Raw genomic sequence first — 19,438 nt, forward strand, 5'->3', positions numbered from 1 at the left:
CAGCCTGGAAACGCCTGAATAAACTTCAGAGCTTCTAAAACAGTTACTATGGAGTCACTATGGAAACAAGCAGTGAGTTAAGCAAAGTGCTAATCTCAGCAAAATACAAAAAAGAATGCTTATAGTCATTTAGCTTCTTTATTGCAATGCTTGGTGCTGAAACACAAGGCTGGCTTACACCCTGAAGTCCCAGACACTCTTTCCTTGCTCACTAGCACTCAGTTTACTGTATGATTAAAGGACAATTTCAGCCAAACAGAAGCAAAGCACAGTATCAGTGTAGGTCTCCCACAAGCCAACATCACACACATTGGGCAGAGAAAGTGAGAGTTGTCCATAGTGGACAACCAAGGTGGTTTCAAACAGTGCTTTGCACATCCACCCTGGGTAAGTGCAGTGCCAGGGATAAGTAGGACAACACACGTGGGCAAAACGTGCCTCAGGCTTGAGGAACTACTGCTTCTCTTCCAGTGAGAGCCAAGGAGCAAGGAGGCAACTGATACCACTCCATCACACAAGCTGTGTGATAGCAGCAAATACAACACATTTGTAAGGGTTAATGCAAGCTTGCACTCTGTGCAAGTGGTGCTGCTGTTCAGCAGGATTCTGGGAAAGCAAAGCTGAACTACTCCTCTGCAGAGCAAAAAATCCACAACACTCACGTGGCCACTGCCACACACATAGAGCTGCTTGGTTTTTCTTGGAGAAGGAAAAAAAGATGTGGCATTGCAGGGAAAGGACCTAAAACTTTCTCTTCCCACCAGTACTGTATTGAAAGCAGAAGGAGATCATGTGGGCTAGACACATTTACGCACTGCTTGCTTTTTAGTAAACAATGGGGAGAAAGAGTACATGAACTACACTGAAAACAGCTGTAAAAACATTTTTCAAACTGCTGCAGATTTCTTTCTGAACAGCAGCATAAAGGACTGATACCAGGAAAAAGAAAAGGGAATTCCAAGCAAACTTTCAGCCTGCAGAGAAACACATTTGATCACTTCAGAAAGTCAGGTATTTGACAATGAAACTCAGCCTGGATCTTAAAGGATCTGTCAATGTCAACACTGACACAAGCAGGACCTGTGCACTTGTACACAGCCAACCTCAGATATACGGCCAGTGTAGCATTATTCTCCTCAGGCAGCCCAGCAACAGGAACAAGTGCTGAAAGCCATTTCTGTAAATACCCAGCAGTTTCAGCATCTGATTCTTTCTACTCTCCAGTATCCATAGTGGGAGCTCAAAAGCACACCTTAAAGCTGCTCACACAAAAACCAAATCACACAGCATCACAACTAGCCCACAATTACAGAACTGAAATTCACTCCAAAATTCTTGTGGCCAGAATTCCATCACTCCCGACATATTACCACAATTGCTTTTAACCTCCTTACACATTTTCACAGGACACAATGGTTAGAGGCACAATGGTTAGACACATGACTCCTATCACCATCCTAAGCCAATTTTGTTCCAGGCTGTTCATCACTTGTTTGTGGTCTGTTAAACTCTGCCCTCTGGGAAGGGGTGGAATGAGTAGCTAATTCATTACTAGTGAAATTTCTGACATTTATTGATGATGAGAGGATATCTTGCAAGAAGACACCAAGTTCAAATTTTCACATAGCAGTAGATCACACACTGATGCTGAACACCATGACTGAAAGAGTGTACAGCTAAGTGGTTAAAACAAACTTATGGCCTCTGAGCTTTTAAGAGTCCAGTTCTCTGAGTGCTTCACATTACTGGTCACAGGAGAAGGAAAAGCATCAAGGAGCTGCAGCAGTGTAAACATGAAATGCCAAAGAAGTTATTAAAATAGTATTTTATTTTATGAATAAAAACTGAACAGAATTAGGGCACGATTCTATTTTCTCTTTTTTCTCGTTTCCTTTGAACTATGCTGATCATCTCTTTTTGAACCAAAGCCATATCTACCATTCCTGTGCTGATCCTGCCACTCACTCTCCAGCTGTCTCAGCATTTCCTGTGTCAGAAGTCCCTCCCGCAGCAGTCTGTTGGCAAGAGATCCACGTCCATAGCTTTTCAGATCCTCCTGCCTGCCACTGAGCCGAGAGGGCCTCAAGCTCTTCGCTCTTCTCAGCCCTGCAGCCTCCACTGCGATGGACAGCGCCTCTGCGGAGGCTGCACCGTGACGGTCTGACACCACCCTGGCGTCCCTCTGAGTCCTTGAGAGAGGAAAGTCTTCTGACACAACCTCAGCTGTGCCAGGAGCAGCTGCAGACTGGGAAGCTCGGATCAGCTTTGTGATGTTGCAGACACCAATTTGTATAATGTCGTCAAGTTTCTTCTGGATATCCCTTACGAGGACAGCGTCGGGGAACATATCCATGAAGCGGTAACTGAAGAGAGGCAAAAGAACACACCATTAAACCTTCTCACTGGGACAAAAATGGGATATGTATTAAGTAAAAAGAATATTCATTACATGTTACATGGGAATACATATTTTAGTTTGCATTTCAGCTGCTTCAGTCCTTGTTTCTACCCTTCTCCTTCTGTCAGTCACAAACTGCTGTCTGCAGAACTCACTCCCTCAACACAGCATTTGTCGAGATCCTCTAAAAGGCCAAAAGAGCCCATCCTGCACCACCTATATATGGGCTTGAAGACATTGCACTTCTAGGACTGCAAGTCATAAATAATAGGAAAAAATAAACAGTCTTCAAGCACAAAGACAGTACCTTAACCACAGATAGAGGTCAAAAACATCATGCACAGCTTCAAGGTGTACAAGTTCCTTGATGTTTTTTGGAGCAGCTAAGGGCCACTTGGTGTGCCGGCAGAGCCAGTCGAACGTCAGAGGCTCATTTCTACTGAACTGTCGTGCAAACTGAAAAACAAACAGATTCAGTCAAGTCCTCAGTCAGGAAACAACAAATCCCCAAAGAGTTAAATTCCCCAGAGTCTGTATACATAGAATACTCCATAAAACACCTGCTTTGTTTTACACAACCCAAATGCCACACATTCTTTTACTTAATTACTCAACACAGGAGTCACCTCTCCTTTCCAGGGCCTCATTAACACAATTTGTCCACGGGCCATGCACAGAGTTAAGCAACAAAAGCACAGAGCTATCCAGAAAAGCCATCACTGAAGGCATTTGATTGCATCTAGCAAAGCAGATGGACTTTGTGTCTTTTTTAATCCTCCTCCTCCTATTTGGTTAATTATCTTGTTTCAGGGTTGCCACATTTTAGAATATTAAATGTATTCCCTGGTTTAGGAAATGCACTACCCACAAACCAAACAGATTAATCTGCACTAGAAATCCACTCCTCTGAAACCCAGACACCTCAGCTCTTCAACTAACAGAAAAACAAGTCAAGTAAGATTTAAATCTAAAATTTTCAAGAGTACTCATGACTTGGAATAAGTGCTTCCTATCTGGCTGATACTAAAGTGGGTTTTCTTGGCCAAGGAATGGGGCTTAAATTGACATAAGCTTTCACAACAGCCTACCTCCCTCTAACACTCCATTATGCCCCTCTGCACCTTCACTACTTGGAATCCAAAAGCTCAGCATTTTCCTAAGGAAGAACTTTTTTCAACTCTTTAATCAGTCACTCATTTTTTAAAGATTATTAGCCATTTTTGAAAAGCTGGGTTCTAATATTTGTGACTTGAGGGCACCACATCATTTTTTATACTATTTCATTTTAAAAGTTTAATGCAGTCTTTAAAAAGGGAACAATGGCAATACTGTCTAATAAAGTAACAGTCCCAAGTGACATTATTACCAAACCTGCAAAACTGAAAAATCAGCTGACTACAAATTCCTCAAAATAATCACTTCAGGGGCACAGCAAAAACCAATTCATCCAGGCCTGAAAAGTAAAGTGACATAATTCTGAGAGCAACTTACAGCTCTGTGTTTTCTGAGGTTTAAATTCTGTGTAACTGTACTATAGCACCAGCAATCACCCTTAATCCCACATTCTCTTCTTCTGTTAGCAAGCTAACAGCTCGAAGGAGCAGTAACTTGGTTTTTAATAACTGCTTTTAGGAATATGGTAGTGCAAAGCTTAACAGTGCACAAGTGACATGGGAACACAGCTCTCATCCCTCCCAGTTCAGAGCTGACAGACAAGTACAAGCAGTAGGATTTTCAGAGGCAAACAGCAGAGAAGCTATCCCAACTTTAACTTACATCATGAGAACCAGTTTTCAGAGGTTAAAAGCTTTGGTCAATAAAAATAGTGAAGAATTCAACACATGTCCAGCTATTTTATATCTCTTATGCTACCTGTGAGCACTTTAAGCATGCTCTCAAACGATCTGATAGCAAAGCCCACAACAAATACAGCAGCTAGCTACAGTCCCAGTGCACCAAAACCCTCTTGGTCCAATATAAACAGCACGTTTTTTGAGGGAAAAAAATAGCTGACCTTCAACAAAGTGGTACACACAAAAGGCTCTTTTCTGTTCAAGGGTGCAGTGCAGAAGACGTATCGTGATCGCAGATTGAGTGGAATGTGCTGAATCATATCTGCCAGAAATTTAAAGTCATCAATATTGCAGACAAAGTACATCCCATCCACTTGTGAGAGGCTCACAAAAATATCCTGTGAAAATAAAACCAAATGTAAGAATGTTATTACAGGAGAGGGTTGTTCAACTTAGTCTTACCAAACTAAAAAATTATTTAGAGTGTGAAAGACTAGTTATACTGAAAGAACAATTAAAAACCACCAAATTTGACAACAGTAATAAAAACCTGGGCAGGGCAGCTCCCCTGCTCTTTTAGCAGAATTTACATTAAATTCTCCAACACAGGATCAGAGGAGAAGACACAACACACTACACTTCATTTAAACACTTTCAATCAGTCTCCTACATCACAAAGTTCTGGAAGGGTACATTTTAGTTAAAAAGAACACCATCAGAGGAACCAGTTACCACTATGTTTAGAAATTTCTCCAGGTTTGTCACTTAGCATGACCCAAAAAGGTAATTTTACAGCATACAATTCAATAATTGAGGTATTTTAGCTAAATGTCAGGATCAGATCTATTTTAGGAAGAAAGAAAACACAAGCTAAATACAGTATTCCAATAGAGGAGTTCAAAGAAAACATGAGACATACTCAAGGTCTGGAGAAATGGAAGATGCAGTGCACCCTGCAGGGGGAATTTTATGGGCCCTCAAAATAATTTCTCTAATGCAAATCTTTGAAAGATTTTTTAAAAAACATCTTTAAAGAAACTATGAGCTTTTTAATTAAATATGTGACTGAATATTTAAGAGACCAAAAACAACACAAGGCTTTTATCTTAATACTACTATGCTAGCCCAAAAATTGCTAATTAAAAAATTTTAAAGATGTGTTGTTACCCTACCAGGCTAAGTCTTCCAGGAGGTCTCCAGGTATAACCTTTTATTTCAAGATTAGAAATATACATTTTGCTATGTAACAGCAGATCAGCAGGAACAAAAATGCACATTTAAAACCATGAAAGCTGCCAAGAATTTCTCAGTTTACTAAAAGCTGCGATAATGTTTTTTCAATACAGTATTGGAATCTTAATTTCTACTTCATAATGTTTTTGTACATCCGAAAGAACTAGTATCTATCCAAAGAGGAGATCAAATCAATCCCAATCAGTTTTCTAGAAGCTACATACTGTTTTACCATAGAAGCCATAGAAACAAGAAGAACAATCAGGCAGCTTTCAGATATGTGGAAATCTGACATGACCAGTTTTCCAGGGATTTTTAAATCATTTATCTAAATTTAGATCTCTAATATCTTCAGCCTCAGACCTAAATGCCTACATTTAAAATTCAGAAAAGCTGGAATGAAAAAGCTGCTGCACAGTTTTAAACACACATAAAAACGACTGACACGTTTCAAAGCTTTCAAGTTTAGCACAGAAAATTTAAACATCCTAAACCTATCTGCAGTCACTTGTGTGGTAGAGAGAAGAATCCAATTGACAAAAAAAATAACACAAGGCTGTCTGTCAGGTCTCCCAAGAGCAGGTTTGTACAAAGCAATGACAGTGATACTCCATTTTTAAAGCAAAAGCTAATATTTTGATCATTCTTACAATTAAGTTGGATAGAGTGGCATCAGGAAGATGATAAGCGAACATTTCTATCTGCTCAGGAGTAGGATGTAGGCCAGCTGCCTAAATGGAAAATAAAGAAAAAAACTTTTATTAATTCTCAATATGGTTTTAAAGTTAATGCACCAGAAACAACATATTGGAAGACAAAAGGCAAGAAACCAAAGCACCCTGCAGACTCCAGTTTATTTAGCACACTTAGCAGAAATTTAAGAACTTTTGTGCTTGAGCTTTTCATTCTTAAAAGAGCAGATCCAAGATAAAAGCAGCATAGCTGGGACATATATCCAAAGTCACTCTGGCACAAGACAACTCATTTTTATGGGTTGCAAACAGAAGAAAAAGTAATATGGGATCAGAATATCATAAGCCAGCCCCAGAGCCCATGTGTATAAAGTGGGTGTGAGGATCTCACCTGGACAGGGGGCACAGCCTCGCTCAGGATCTCCTTCAGCTGCGCGAGGTCATCGCGGTGCATGGTGGTGACCTCTCCCTGTTTGAAGGAGGAGCCGAAGCGCCCGGCCCTGCCCGCGATCTGCAGGGCCTGCGAGGTGCTGATGGAGTCTATTTCCTTCTCTCCCTTCTCATTGACAGTTGGCTTTACTATGGAGTTAAAAATTATTCTTCTTATGCACCTGAAATATTTAACCAAAAACAAAGAGGAATCCTTTTTCCAAAGTACTTCCAATATGAAGAATTAAAGTTGTGCTTTGATATAAGCCTTTTTCTCCTCTATAAATTAGGGTATCACAGATCCTACTTATGGACACAGCATATTCTGAAGGACAGGAGAAGGCTACTGGCTAGTGGCAGGAGAATAACCATCCCTGCTCACACCAATCTTGTCCTAATCACCTCCCAATCCATTCACCAGCACCTGCCTCAGTAGCTTGTAGTGATGTGACTGCACGCCCTTCACCAATGAAATACATCTGGCACTGAGCTGAACTTGCTCTGTTTCAGAAATGCAAGAGAACAGTAACTCTGACAAGCCAGCCCATTTGACCCCAGTTCATCCAGCAGGCCCTGTCATCCACAGCAAACTATCACACTGAATTAGGCCCAGGAGCAATTTGGTTCTTGGAACCAGTTTTAAAAATAAAGCTTAGCTCAGTTAACCAAATTGATCACTACTTCAAAATTGAAATGTATGTACTGTGTTATGTAGACACAGGAGATATTTAGATGAGTTAATCAGACTGAGGAGACAAAAAGCAAGGAAATTAATGTGGCCATCACACCCAAAGGAAAATAAAAGTACCATAACCTGCTGCAAGTACTTACAAATTGAGTCCCATTCCAATTGCATCTGTAGCAACTAAAATTTTGCATGGATCATCAGGATCATTGAATTTCTTTGCCTGTTCAAGCTTTGTTCCTAAAACAGAATGACAGAACGCTTCACATAGCAAACTTCATACAAAACAAAGACAACACATCACTAAGTCCAATGTCATTATAACAGGCTGAGGAAAAAAAAAAAAAAAGGTATTTGATTGGTATTTGGTCACAGATGGGGGGAGGAGACCGGAGGGATTTGAATCATTCCCAGAGCTGTGGATAGACCTCATTTAATTATGTCTATCTGAAGATCAAAATTAAGTACATACTAAAGGTCTAATCCCAAGATTAAAACACCAGTCAATGAAAGCTGATTACTTTCTCTAGCTATATAGAGGAGTAAAACTAGGAAACTAGCACTGCTTTATTTTAAAATAAAGAAAGCAGTACAAGGGTTTTTTTCCTGAGAAAAGCACAAGAACACTCCCTCAATAAAAGCACGATGCTGTACCTGGTGGCAGACTGCCGTATATGACGGCACATTCCAATCCTCTGGCTTCAATCTGCCGGCTGACAGAGTAAATGTCATTCTTACTGAAACAGACAATGCAGTCCCCAGCACGGAGGTTATCCAAGGACTCCAAGGCATAATCCAGCACAGTCAGAGGAGTCAGTCTCTCATAGTTTCGGACCTACAATTCAAGTTGTCAAAAAGGGTATCTTTTTAAACTCAAATTCCATCATATCTAGAGACTAACCAGTCTCTAGATGCATCCTGTAAAATCAGCAAACTCAAGAGCACCGTGCCCCCCTGGAAGAGCAGAGCTGTTACAGTCCATAAACAGCTGTACCAGCTGCAGCATCCCCCAAAGGGAACTCATCAAACCACTTATCTTCTTTCAGAAAAACAGTACCACTATTTAAAAAGGGAAGGAAAGAACTTTGCAACATCTTTGCTTTACAGAAATTGAGAAACATTTTAACAAGACTTCCAGCAGGACAACTTTGAGCAGTGATACCCCCAAAAAGGACCCTACATTTTTTCCTGTTTTACAGCAAAGAGAACCTGAAGTTCTGTTCATAGCTTCTCAGAATTACTTACTTCAACTTCCTCCCCCGTGGTGTACATGAGCTCCGTCACCAAGTCTATAGCAGCAGGTTCTCCACAAACATGGATTTCTTCTGCACAGAGCCCTGAACAAAGTCCAGTGAAATAAAAACCAAAATGTTACTTGCTTATATACAACAGTAGCTTTAGCTGGCTCTTAAGGTATCAAAAAAATCATATATTGGTTGCTAAACACAATGAAGACTGTATTTCACCTCCTTCAATGACCCAAACCTGCACCTAAAGCCTCTCCCACAATACACTACTTCCCTAGAGCTGCTCTTGATCTCTTACCAGCAGGTGACATTGACAATTCATTCTTGTAATAATCAGAGCAGCCAATACCTCACTGCACCCTCTCGGCCAAAACAAGAGGTACCCTCAGCCACTGAACAAATGGAGCAAAGCTTTCAATATGTTTTAATTAACTACTCATGTTTTACTAACTCCCAAACCATAGCAGAACTGAGGAGTTTTGTTTTCTGCATGAATTCACCTCTAATTCAGTCAGAACACAAAAGGGAAAAACAGGAAGTAAAGGAAGTGTGACAAATCTGCTGAACTTAGAATCAAAAGCAATGAAAGGAAGGGTCAAGAGGGAATCAGATTCCAAACTTCTGTTCCAAATATGAGGAAAACTGTTTCAAAAATACCTCTAGAAAAATTCTAAAATTATCAAAATAAGAATTCTTGTAAGAACATAACAGATTGATGCAGCTCTATAAATGAGCCATTTAAAATTAACACTATAAAATATTTAAAATTACCATTATTTAGCACAATCTCTACAAAGGTAGTCTCTTGAAAACAGGTGCTGTTTTAATTGAACAGAAAAGCATACTTCTTGGAAATAGTCAATGTAGTAAAGACTCCCTATTATCCAAGGAAGGACAAATAAAAGAGGCATCTGAACAACATTTTAAAAACCCATTTGTTAAGCAAAACACAACAGGTAGTTCCTGTCATGCAGACAAATCCTTTGAGGCAGAGTATCTCTCTAACTTGTTGTGAGAAGACATGAAAAACAAATACTTTTATTTTGCATCACCAATGACTCTACCGACTGCTAAGCTTGAATTTCGTGTGCCATTAAGCTAATTCATTGCCAACACAGCCAAGCTTACCTAGAAGGGCTCTTGTCCAAGCCCAGCCTCTGGCAGGATCTCTGATCATCTGAATTTCATCAATCACAGCAACTTCATCTTAAAACAAAAAAAGAAAAATATGATGCACCAAGGAAGAGCATCTAGAACAGTAGTACAAGACATGAAGGAACTGAAGGAATTCACAAGGTTCCTAAAAAAGGTTGCTCAAACAAAGCTAATCCTCTACCACCAAAAAGCTACTCTGGGATGATCCAGGTTTCTTGAACTGCTCTATCATAGTTCAGGAATTGTTGAAGTAAGAGTGAAAAAGAAGAGCTCAGCTACTTTTGAGCCCAAGGAACAACACACACACACAAGGATACCACAGATAGGACAGAAACAAGTCCGTGTACTTACAAGGTGTATTAGTGCTGCACATTTCAATGGTACAAGCAACATGAGGAGCCTGTCTGGAGTCTTCATTGGCAAACACACGCTCTTCTCCTGTCACCAGGTCACAGGGCACATTCTAAAGGCATTCAGAAATCTCAGGGTAAGTTTACTGAACATGAAAGAATCTCCTTTCCAAAGAAGACAAAGACAGTTTCTTACAGTAGTTTCTAGAACAGTGTAAAAGAAGCTATCCAGAAAACAACTACTCAGCCTTGAGAGACTCGTGCCTTGTATTTAAGTCCTATCAGAGTGGAAATTTAAGGAAGTGGTATCTGCAATTAGATACTTTTCCCTACTCCTGCAGGAGGTTACATCTTCCCCTGAGCATTTCAGAGCTGTCACATCTGCCACCAAAGAACTGTTAGAAGAGTACAAGGGGCTCATAAAGCAAGGCCCAGCAGTGAAGGAGCCTTGCAAGCCCCAGCCTGCTCCAGCTCCTTTGGCAATTGCCCTGCCTTATAGTCACACAGCAAGAGCTCATGAGGACCAGCTGTGAGAGACAGCTGAGGCCACCACCCTGCCAGCCCTAGCCTCCTTGGTGCTGGTGGCTGCTCCATCCATACCTACAGCCACCTGCAGAGCCCTGCTGGAAGCCCTGTTCAGGCCCCAATGGCCTAAATATGATCCAGAAGCCAGCCACTGAAAAGTTCTCACACACACTAACACATGGGAGAAAAGTTCAGTCATCCCTAGCAAGGAACATCACTGCATGGTACCCACAGTCACTCTGTGAATACATGTGCTACATTACAGCTATCTCCTAGGACTAAACAATCTTTCTGATGTGTTGCTTGGACAGACTGATACTAGGAATTACAAATTCTACATCAAAAAAAGAGAAATCACAACATCACTACTGTACACACACACTGTGCTGCGTTAACATATGATATGTGGTTGTAGTGCTCCAGAAATGGTCTGGTTCTCTGCAGCTGGAAACACACTGGTGAGGAGCCTCCAAAAATATCCCAAAAGCAATATAAAACACTAATGAGAATTTCCTCTAGGGACCGGATATACAGCACTGCTCTTCAACACATCTCAATCTGCAGAATTTTTCAAGGATGGTGAAGTGAAATATATTTATACACTGAAGCAGAAGTTTGAGGGGAGTTAAGCAAGGGTAATTTTTTGTGTACAAGCTATAATAAGGTCATGGGAAAAAGAAGGCATGGTCCCTATGCTTAAAAACCTAACAGCAGAACCTGGCTAACCCAGGGAGCAACAAATCCCAAAAGAACAGAGGCAGGTTACAGGGATGATTGCACAGCACAGGCTCTGGGAACAGCACTGTTCCACTTGGGGAAATGATGTTCCATTCTGCAGCTAAAGCAGAAATGCACAACTGATTTCACATGAGCTGACACCACTGCAAAGCAAAGGCACAGGGCTCCAGGGACCACCTGGGGCCACTACAGGACTTTACAGACATGCATTCATGAGACTGTTCCAGTACTAAGGATGTTGGTAAGTAATATGACATACTGACAGCATCATTACTCTTTTGGAAGATCTCATGAGCCAGAAGTTTTAGTGGACCACAGTATATTCCAGATTTGGCTGACAAAAATCTCTGGATAGCATGGTAAGTTTTTCCACTGTTTGTAGGACCAGCATGGAATATTATCTTTCTCTGAATAGCCCTGGCATCTGGATACCTAAAGAAAAGAAAAAAAAAAAAAAAAGCAGAGCTGTTGAACATTTACCCGAATACTGATTCAGGAGAAACTGGAAATTAGCTTAAGCATTTATTCGTTAATAATTTTAATGTGTGTTGAAAGCAGAAATATCAAGTTCTTAGAGACAGTATGAAGAGGTTACTGTGTCTTACACATTGATCTTCTAAGTCACACAATGCTTTCAAAGATTCAGAGTGAAATTCACATATTACATTCAAAATAATTCTCATTATTCCTGCAATTCTCTCTCCTTCAGCTTATCAATATTTTAATGTTTTGATGTGCTACCTCCCAAACACATTATCAGAAAACATCTTCCTGGAAAAGCCACACCAACTCAGTGACTTCCATAGCTGATATAATCTTATTTTCTTTTTAATTCAGGAGACGTATCTTGTAAAAAATACAAGAGTTCCTGACACAAATTATTGTAAAAACAGAGAAAAGCACTGAATATGTAGCATAATTACACTGAAGCCCACAGACTATGGAATTCTATGGCACTAAGCAAAGCAAACAGTGCAGCCACTTGAGCACACTGACCAGTTGGGAGGCAGCCTCAGGTCGCTGATCTTACGCAGATCATCCATGCAGTCCAGCATTGGGAAGATTTGCTTTGCATGCCTCAGGAAAAATGGAAACAGATCATCCACGTGACCTAGAAGAAAAATTCCTTTTCAGAAAGTTTCTGTGCTTGTCTGAGTGTCTACCTTCATTATAAACTTAGAAAAAATATTTTCTACTACTTCCACCCCGCACTCATGTAATCCTTTCAACTTCTAGCTCTCTACAAAGTTCAATAATTACCCCAGTGGCAGAAAGGGAAACTAACACAAGTACATGGACTCATTTAGCAATGGAATACAAACACAATAATATGAAAAAGTGCATCTCATTTCAGTATATTCACTCTGCTCAGCCTACTCACCTACAGAACTTCTAAGTACAAATGAGAAACTGTGGAAAAGCTGGATGAAAAACAGCTTTTCTGTCCTAAGATTTCAACCCCTTCTTCCTAAATCCGTATGTTGCGAGAGGAGGAGGAAGAGGAGCAGAGGAGAGGGAGAAGGAGGAGGGAGGAGGGAGGAGGGAGAAGGGAGAAGGGAGAAGGGGAGGATCTTTTAAAGTGCTTTTATGAATAAACAGAAAAACAGATTTGCAGCTTCTCCAAGCTACTGAGACTTAGAATGCTGGTTCCAAACTCTAAAATCAACTCAGAAGAGAAGTCCAGGTTTTTGCACAGTAGACATGTGGGCCTTAAAGGTCTCATTTCAGGTCACACTCCTACTGTCCAGCTCTCTTAGAATTTCAAAGAAATGTCTTGATCTAAAAAACTGTTATTATCAAACATACACACACAAAAAGAAAAAGCAGTAGTATGGGGTTTATTGGAGTGTTTTTGTTTTGTTGGGGGTGATGTTTGATTTTGGGGGAGGTTGAATCGAGCATTATTATTCAATTAATAAAAATTATTGTGGAAAATTTTTTAAAAGTGTAGTATATTTAATTACCATCTTTGGACAAGCAAAACTCAAATTAAAAAATCTCAGTATTTCTGTACATGAGTTATAAGGCATAATGCTCATCTATAACCAGATAAGGAGTGGAAAAGAGAAAACCCTGTGAAATATTTTATGCACAAGGAATATAATGAAACAATTTCCTAAGATGGCCAACATTTAAAATCTACACATTTACATTTTAAGACAAAACTAACAGTCCGGGCAACCTTTAAAATCCCATCATTAAACACACACTGTGCAGCTCAAACCCTGGAGAAAGCTGATTCTGCTGCTCCCAGCTGGCATCACCTCTCAGTTCAGTGCTGTTGATCACAACACAGGATGCTCTAAGCAGGCAAAGACACCTCTGTGAGTGCCACAGGGACACAGCGCTGTCACAAAGCTGCCCCCAGCTGGGACAGAGCTCTCCAAGTGCCCCCTAGTGACCACTGGATTTTAAAGAGGAATAAACAACAGCACTGGTTTCAGCCCTGAACAGATGCTGCACAACCACAGCCTGCTTCTTGCTAACACCTCCACATCTTTCACGTCCACTTCAGAAGATTTAAGAGCAGAAGATTCCCTAGGATGGGCACAAATGTTTCTGACAGGGAACCAGGGATTTTTAATCTCTCTGACAGCAGTGAACTAATTCTCAATCATATTGAATAATAATTCTCAGTAGGGCATCCACATGTATATAGGTAAGTATACAGGGAAAAACCAAGTAAAAATGCACATTTTATTTTACAAGCATTCCAGATACTTGCCTGCACCACAGCATATATCATTGAGAATAATATGCAAATCAGCACTCACAGAACTGGATTCCATTATATACTTCCTAAAGCTTATGAATGCCTGGTGAAAGAGGCGAGCTGGGGAGAAAAAAAAGAACAAAATTAATGTGGCCAGAGTCAGAAAATTCCATTTGTAAACACCCATTAAAACACTGAAGCAGTTCATTAAAAACCTGTAACTTAATATAAGCTATTAAAAACATAAAGGTTATTTGAACTAAGTGGCAGAGACAATGCAAAGGAGCAGTGTTGTGATAAAAAGATCACATCTAATACCATATTTGAAGTAAGACAGATTTCACATTAAAGTAATATAAACTTAAAGCATTTTCTTACCATCTAGTCCATTTTCAGCTCCTAGTCTTTGAATTTCTTTTCTTTTGTAGAACTTATTTAAGTTTTTTAGGACTTCACCTGTAGAAAAAGAATAACTTTTTTTTTAGCTTCCTCAAAATTTAATCACATTCTCCTGGCCCAAAAATCCTGGTTTATAGTCTCCTTACTCTGGAGAGAGGGAATCTTCCCATGCTGAACAGACACAAATGAACCCCCCCAAGATCAAACAAAATAATGAGTGAGACTGGGGCTATTGTGGAGGACAACCTTCAACTGCAGCAGAGTTAAGAACTGCCACGAGGATGGTGCCAGCCATCCCCCTGGTACTTGATAGGAAACCATAAAGATGGGAAAGTGCAGCTAACAAGTTATGGAACAAGCTAATTAATGTTTTGGGGTGGGTTTTTGTTTATCAGCACCTATCAGGAGGTTTTAATATGAAAAGCAAAGCTACTTGAGCTACTTGGTGACAGCTTTTAATCAACATCCTGAGGCTTCCAAAACAGACTCCTCAGAAAGATCAGGTAATCCAGAGACAGTATTCTTTCTTTTCTCAGGTTAAATGAATGGAAGGAAGAAAAAAAAGAAAAACCCCAGAGTTTCTTCATATGTGGCACAAATTACTCAACTTTCTTTGAATAAAATCATATAACTTTTTTAATAAACTCTTTTCCTCCCCTAAAGGCAATTTTGCAACAAAATTGTATTTACTCAAGTACATGCTAATTTTAGTTCATTAAATGTTAATTAAATGACAGTGGAAAAAAAAGTGTCCCCTTTCCATCTACAGATCAGAAATTCACAAAAAAATCTAGCAAATTTCATGAACACCTGGTATTCATGAGCTTATGTTATCCTTACAACTCAGGTCAGTGAACCCTGCATTACAAAATGCTAGGAGTGACAAATGTAGCACACCCGGTGCCAGCACAAGTCACGGGACACAACACTGTCAAACTCTGCTCTCTGCCACTCACTCTGTAACTGTCTGACATGACATGGGAAAGCTTCCCAGGAAATCAGCCTTCAATGACTGAAGATTGACTCTCTAAAAAGCTGTAACAGAGACAGTCCACTCAGCACAAAGAAAATCACCAGCTGACAAGAATACGGCAAATTTAAAAGCACATCCCATAGCACTACAGGAGGGTTTTAATGGATTAACTCATGTTCTGAAATGTTCCCAAAGGCAACAAAGAAGCAAGGGCACCATCAGGATTACATTTCCTAGGAAGGCATCCACACTCACGTTCAAGGGCCCTGAAATCAAAGACGGACTGGAAAACAGCGCAGTACAAGCTAGCACAGGGCTCAGTGCTCTTCAGAGCTTCCCACAGAAGCTCTAGCAACTAACACATCATCAGCCACGCAGCTAAACTCACAGCCCATTGGCCTTCCTACAAGACTAAAAGGTCAATGCCAAAACACGTTTCTATCCAAGGCCCGTGACATTGGGACCGTGCTGCCCAAGGTCAGGATCCTTCCTGAGCACAAACACTTCTCTTAACAATAAGGTAAATCCAAACAAAACAAAGCTGGCATTGCAGCCCGTGTGTGCTTATCCAAATGCACAAACACACTCAGAGCATCTGCGTCCTGTCTCAATCACCACCCTTTTTACCATTCACTCCTGCTTTGAAATTTCCCTTTGTTTACCACTGTCTCGTTCTAGAGCTGTGTTTTAGCCCTTACTCCTCAATTACTTTGACTTTTCAGAGCATTTCTAAGGTTCTCTGTAAAACGACAGCCCAACTGCAGTAAAGTTCAGAAATCATTCAGTTAGTCTCCAATGTATCAGATTCATTTAGATGTTTCAATCCTGCTTGCAGGGGGACTTTAGAGTTATTTCCCTGTATCTCTGATGCCAACAATCCACTGCAGTCAGGCTGTATGTTACCACTGGGGCAGCTGAAGTGCTTTATTTTGCAACTCCTCCCCAACTATTAGACTCCCATTGTCCAGTCCAAGCAACGTGTGGACTTTCCTCACTAAGAGGAAATAAATGTTTCCATCTACCAAGCCCTGACATTCAATGACAACTGATACAGAAGATACACACACTGAAACTGAAAGCATCCATCAGCACTCACAAGGTACACTTCCTATGAAGTTCTGGGAAACAGAAGCAGTGAATTAATTCCAGGTCTGTCATGAAGTTTTTACAAAACTGGCTTTATAAAGTAAGCTTCTAAAAAGACCTTTACTCTTCATAACGGTGTTTGACTAGTGTGAAAATAATCACTCTCACTTGAGCAAGTAACAAGCTAACAAGATGATTCACACTGCAAGTATGCTCACTAACAAAGTTTCTTCACAAGCTGCAATGAGAAAGCTCATAAATACAAATCTTTATTGATTCTAGTCAGTACTTAGCAGCAGAATCTGACAAACTATCTTCATTTAAAACATAAAAAACCCAGATGCGTAACACTGTGTTTGGTCAGAACCTGAAGGGGGAAGCAGAGGAAGACTATTTCATTTTTTAAAATGGCTACAAGAAGGTCTTGTCCAGCCTTCTCTAACATTATTGGGTTTCAAAATACCAATACTTTTAAAATACATTATTGGTTTTTCAAAACATTGTTGATAGCAGCAAGGAGAGCCAGATGAGCACCCCACAGGTCACCTGGCTGCTATTCCTTGCCAGTCTCACAGGGGAAGAACATCAGGCTGTCTGAAGTAGTTCATTTTCACCTGTGCAAGCACACACCATTTTAGCCAATCTGTTCTCTCTCAACAACTTAGCAAAGACCAAACAGAATCTGTACTTATCTTCCCAGAGCATTTTAGTTGTAGTTTTGAAGAAATCCAACCTAACAGGTAATGTACAAGTAAGAAGCCATCATTCATCTTTATTAGCACCTGAGGAATGCACTATTCATGTAAAAGACAAGTTTGACAACGCAGATTTTTGCATTACAGCTGTTCAGGATTCTTCATCCTGACTGAGATTTTTTAGCTTTCAAGGCCAGATATTCTTCTCTCCACAGTTCTGAACTATTAAGATAATTTGCCCATGCTCCTATACTATGGAGTTAAGATAAATAATATTTCATCACAACACTTAGTTATGAGAAGATATGAAAGACTTCCATTTGCACCCCTAATGCTTTCAGATCAGCAAACATCAAAAGAATCAAGATCTTGTCTCTTATTTACCAACTCTTAAAAGATCATGGAGTCATAAGATCACAGAAGTGTCTGGGTTGGAAGGGACCTTAAAGATGATCTCACTCCAGTCCCCAGCCATGGGCAGGGACACTTCCACTATCCCAGGCTGCTCCAAATCCAATTCAACCTGGCCTTGGACACTTCCAGGGATGGGACAGCCACAGCTTCTCTGGGCACCCTATGCCAGGGCCTCACCTCCCTCACTGGGAAGAATTTTTTCCTAACACCCAATCTAAACCTACCCTCTGTCTATTTGAAGCCACTCCCCCTTGTCCTGTCACTTCACCCACTTTTGATCTAGGCACACTCACACACAGGCAATCTCTTCGGTCTGTACCATCAATATTTGAGGAAGCTATGTCTTTAAAGTCCAGATGCAGCTATGGCTCTGGAATGCACAGTTTGGCTGCGGGCACGCCCCAAGCCAAGCCCCTTTACCCTGACCGCACCAAACCCGAGAATGGAGGGAGCGGCCAGCAGTTTCCTCCACTCAGGGCAAGCCTACTGGCCCTGGGCAATCACAGAGTACCCTGAGCTGGAAGGCACCCCCACGGATCACCCTGCACAGCACAGCTCCAGGAATCCCACCACATGCAGGTGTCATCTCACCCAACAGCCTTTATCCCACTTGACCTTCACGGGCACAATCAGCTACAGGTCAGACAAGCTGCAGGGAAGGACCCTCTGCTCTTAAGGGAGAGGGTGTTTCTGAGCCCAGGAAAGGACCCGAGAGCAGCAGGGGCCAGTTCCCTCAGCCGGGTCACAGAATCAACCAAGGCGGAAAGATCACTTCGATCATCGAGTCCAGCCTATGAGCAAACACCACCTTGTGTGCCACAGGCAGCCTGTCCTTAAACACCTCCAGAGACGGTGACTCCACCACCTCGCCGGGCAGCCCCTTCCAATGTTTATTCACTTTTCCTGTGAAGAAACTCCCCCCAATGTCCAACCTAAACCTCCCCTCGCACAGCTTGAGGCCGTTTCCTCTAGTCCCGCTGCTGGTCCCTAGGAGCAGAACCCGAGTCCCTGGCTGCAGCCTCCTGGCAGGGAGCAGTAGAAGGCGAGGAATTGCTTGAGCCTCCTCTCCTGGCCGAGCCCCAGCAGCTCCCGCAGCCCGTCAGATCTCTGCTCAGCCCTTCCCAGCGCCGTTCTCCGCCCTAGCTCGAGCTCCAATGTCCCAACGTCCTTCCTGAGCTGAGCTGAGCGGCCCAGAGCGCTCCAGGCGCGGCCTCAGCAGCCTGCAGCGCTGGCGGGCAGAGGGCGGGCGAGGCCTCACGGCCGGTGCCGCCGGACCCCGCCCCGTCCCCTCGCGGCGCCGCCCGCACTCACCTTTGTCGAGGGGCCGCGTAAGCTCGGCGCCCACGTCTTCTTCGGCCGCGCCGCCGAGGCCGGGCTTCAGCGGCACGGGCACGAAGAGCGAGGTGTCCGGGGCGCGGGAGGCGCCGCCGTCCCCGGAGGAGGCCGACGATGAGGACGACGCCGAGGAGGCGGCGGGGCGCGCGCGGGGAGCGGAGCCGCCGCCATGCCGGAGCGCGAGCCCCGCGCGCGCCGGGAATGCGCCGCGCCGCGCCCGCCGTTCCCCCCCCCCCAGGCGGGAGCCCTGAGGGAGCGCAGCGCCCCTCACACACAGACCAGGCGGGTTTAGTGAGAATACAGCTGGTTTAATAATTCAAATAGCAACTCGGGATGCCTTCCCCCCGCTCGTTATACATGGCTGCACAATCTGAGGCTGGTTAAGTACAATCAAGTTTTTCAAAATCATCGTTCCCAGGTTTACGACATGCAAGTGACCATGAAAATATTTGGTTGGTTTTTTTTTTTTTTAAACTTTATTCTTTTAAGTTTCTGAACAGGCACTTACATGAGGGAGTTGGATTTGCTCTCAGCCGAAGATATCCGCGTTAGGAGTATCCTAGCACAAAGTACACAGT

The 19,438-nt window shown here is 42.1% G+C and overlaps 1 protein-coding gene across 1 annotated transcript; it reads right to left on the reverse strand.

The window, feature by feature from the left end:
• Positions 1-1,810: 1,810 nt before the first annotated feature.
• SUPV3L1 (Suv3 like RNA helicase) lies at positions 1,811-19,075 on the reverse strand. Its single transcript, XM_041490071.1, has 15 exons — positions 18,837-19,075; positions 14,337-14,414; positions 13,971-14,078; positions 12,242-12,356; positions 11,509-11,677; positions 9,984-10,095; positions 9,606-9,683; positions 8,476-8,567; positions 7,885-8,065; positions 7,377-7,470; positions 6,508-6,727; positions 6,075-6,155; positions 4,413-4,589; positions 2,706-2,854; positions 1,811-2,363 (listed from the first exon to the last, which is right to left on the reverse strand). The coding sequence occupies exons 3-15, from the start codon at positions 14,032-14,034 to the stop codon at positions 1,868-1,870; spliced, it is 2,028 nt and encodes a 675-aa protein (XP_041346005.1). The 5' UTR covers positions 14,035-14,078; positions 14,337-14,414; positions 18,837-19,075; the 3' UTR covers positions 1,811-1,867.
• Between the last annotated feature and the right edge of the window lie 363 nt (positions 19,076-19,438).

Source organism: Pyrgilauda ruficollis, unplaced genomic scaffold, assembly GCF_017590135.1.
Source record: "Pyrgilauda ruficollis isolate IOZ18807 unplaced genomic scaffold, ASM1759013v1 scaffold98, whole genome shotgun sequence".
NCBI classification, from domain to species: Eukaryota; Metazoa; Chordata; class Aves; order Passeriformes; family Passeridae; genus Pyrgilauda; species Pyrgilauda ruficollis.

What these genes read in the sequence shown, in the direction of transcription:
- SUPV3L1 (XM_041490071.1), bottom strand. Translation starts at nt 14,034, where the DNA reads ATGGAATCCAGTTCTGTGAGTGCTGATTTGCATATTATTCTCAATGAT. An exon ending in TGTGTACCACTTTGTTGAAG is followed by an intron (nt 2,855 to 4,412) that starts GTCAGCTATTTT and finishes TTTGTTTTTCAG; the next exon opens with TTTGCACGACAGTTCAGTAG. An exon ending in GACCTCTATCTGTGGTTAAG is followed by an intron (nt 2,364 to 2,705) that starts GTACTGTCTTTG and finishes GCCTCTCTTCAG; the next exon opens with TTACCGCTTCATGGATATGT.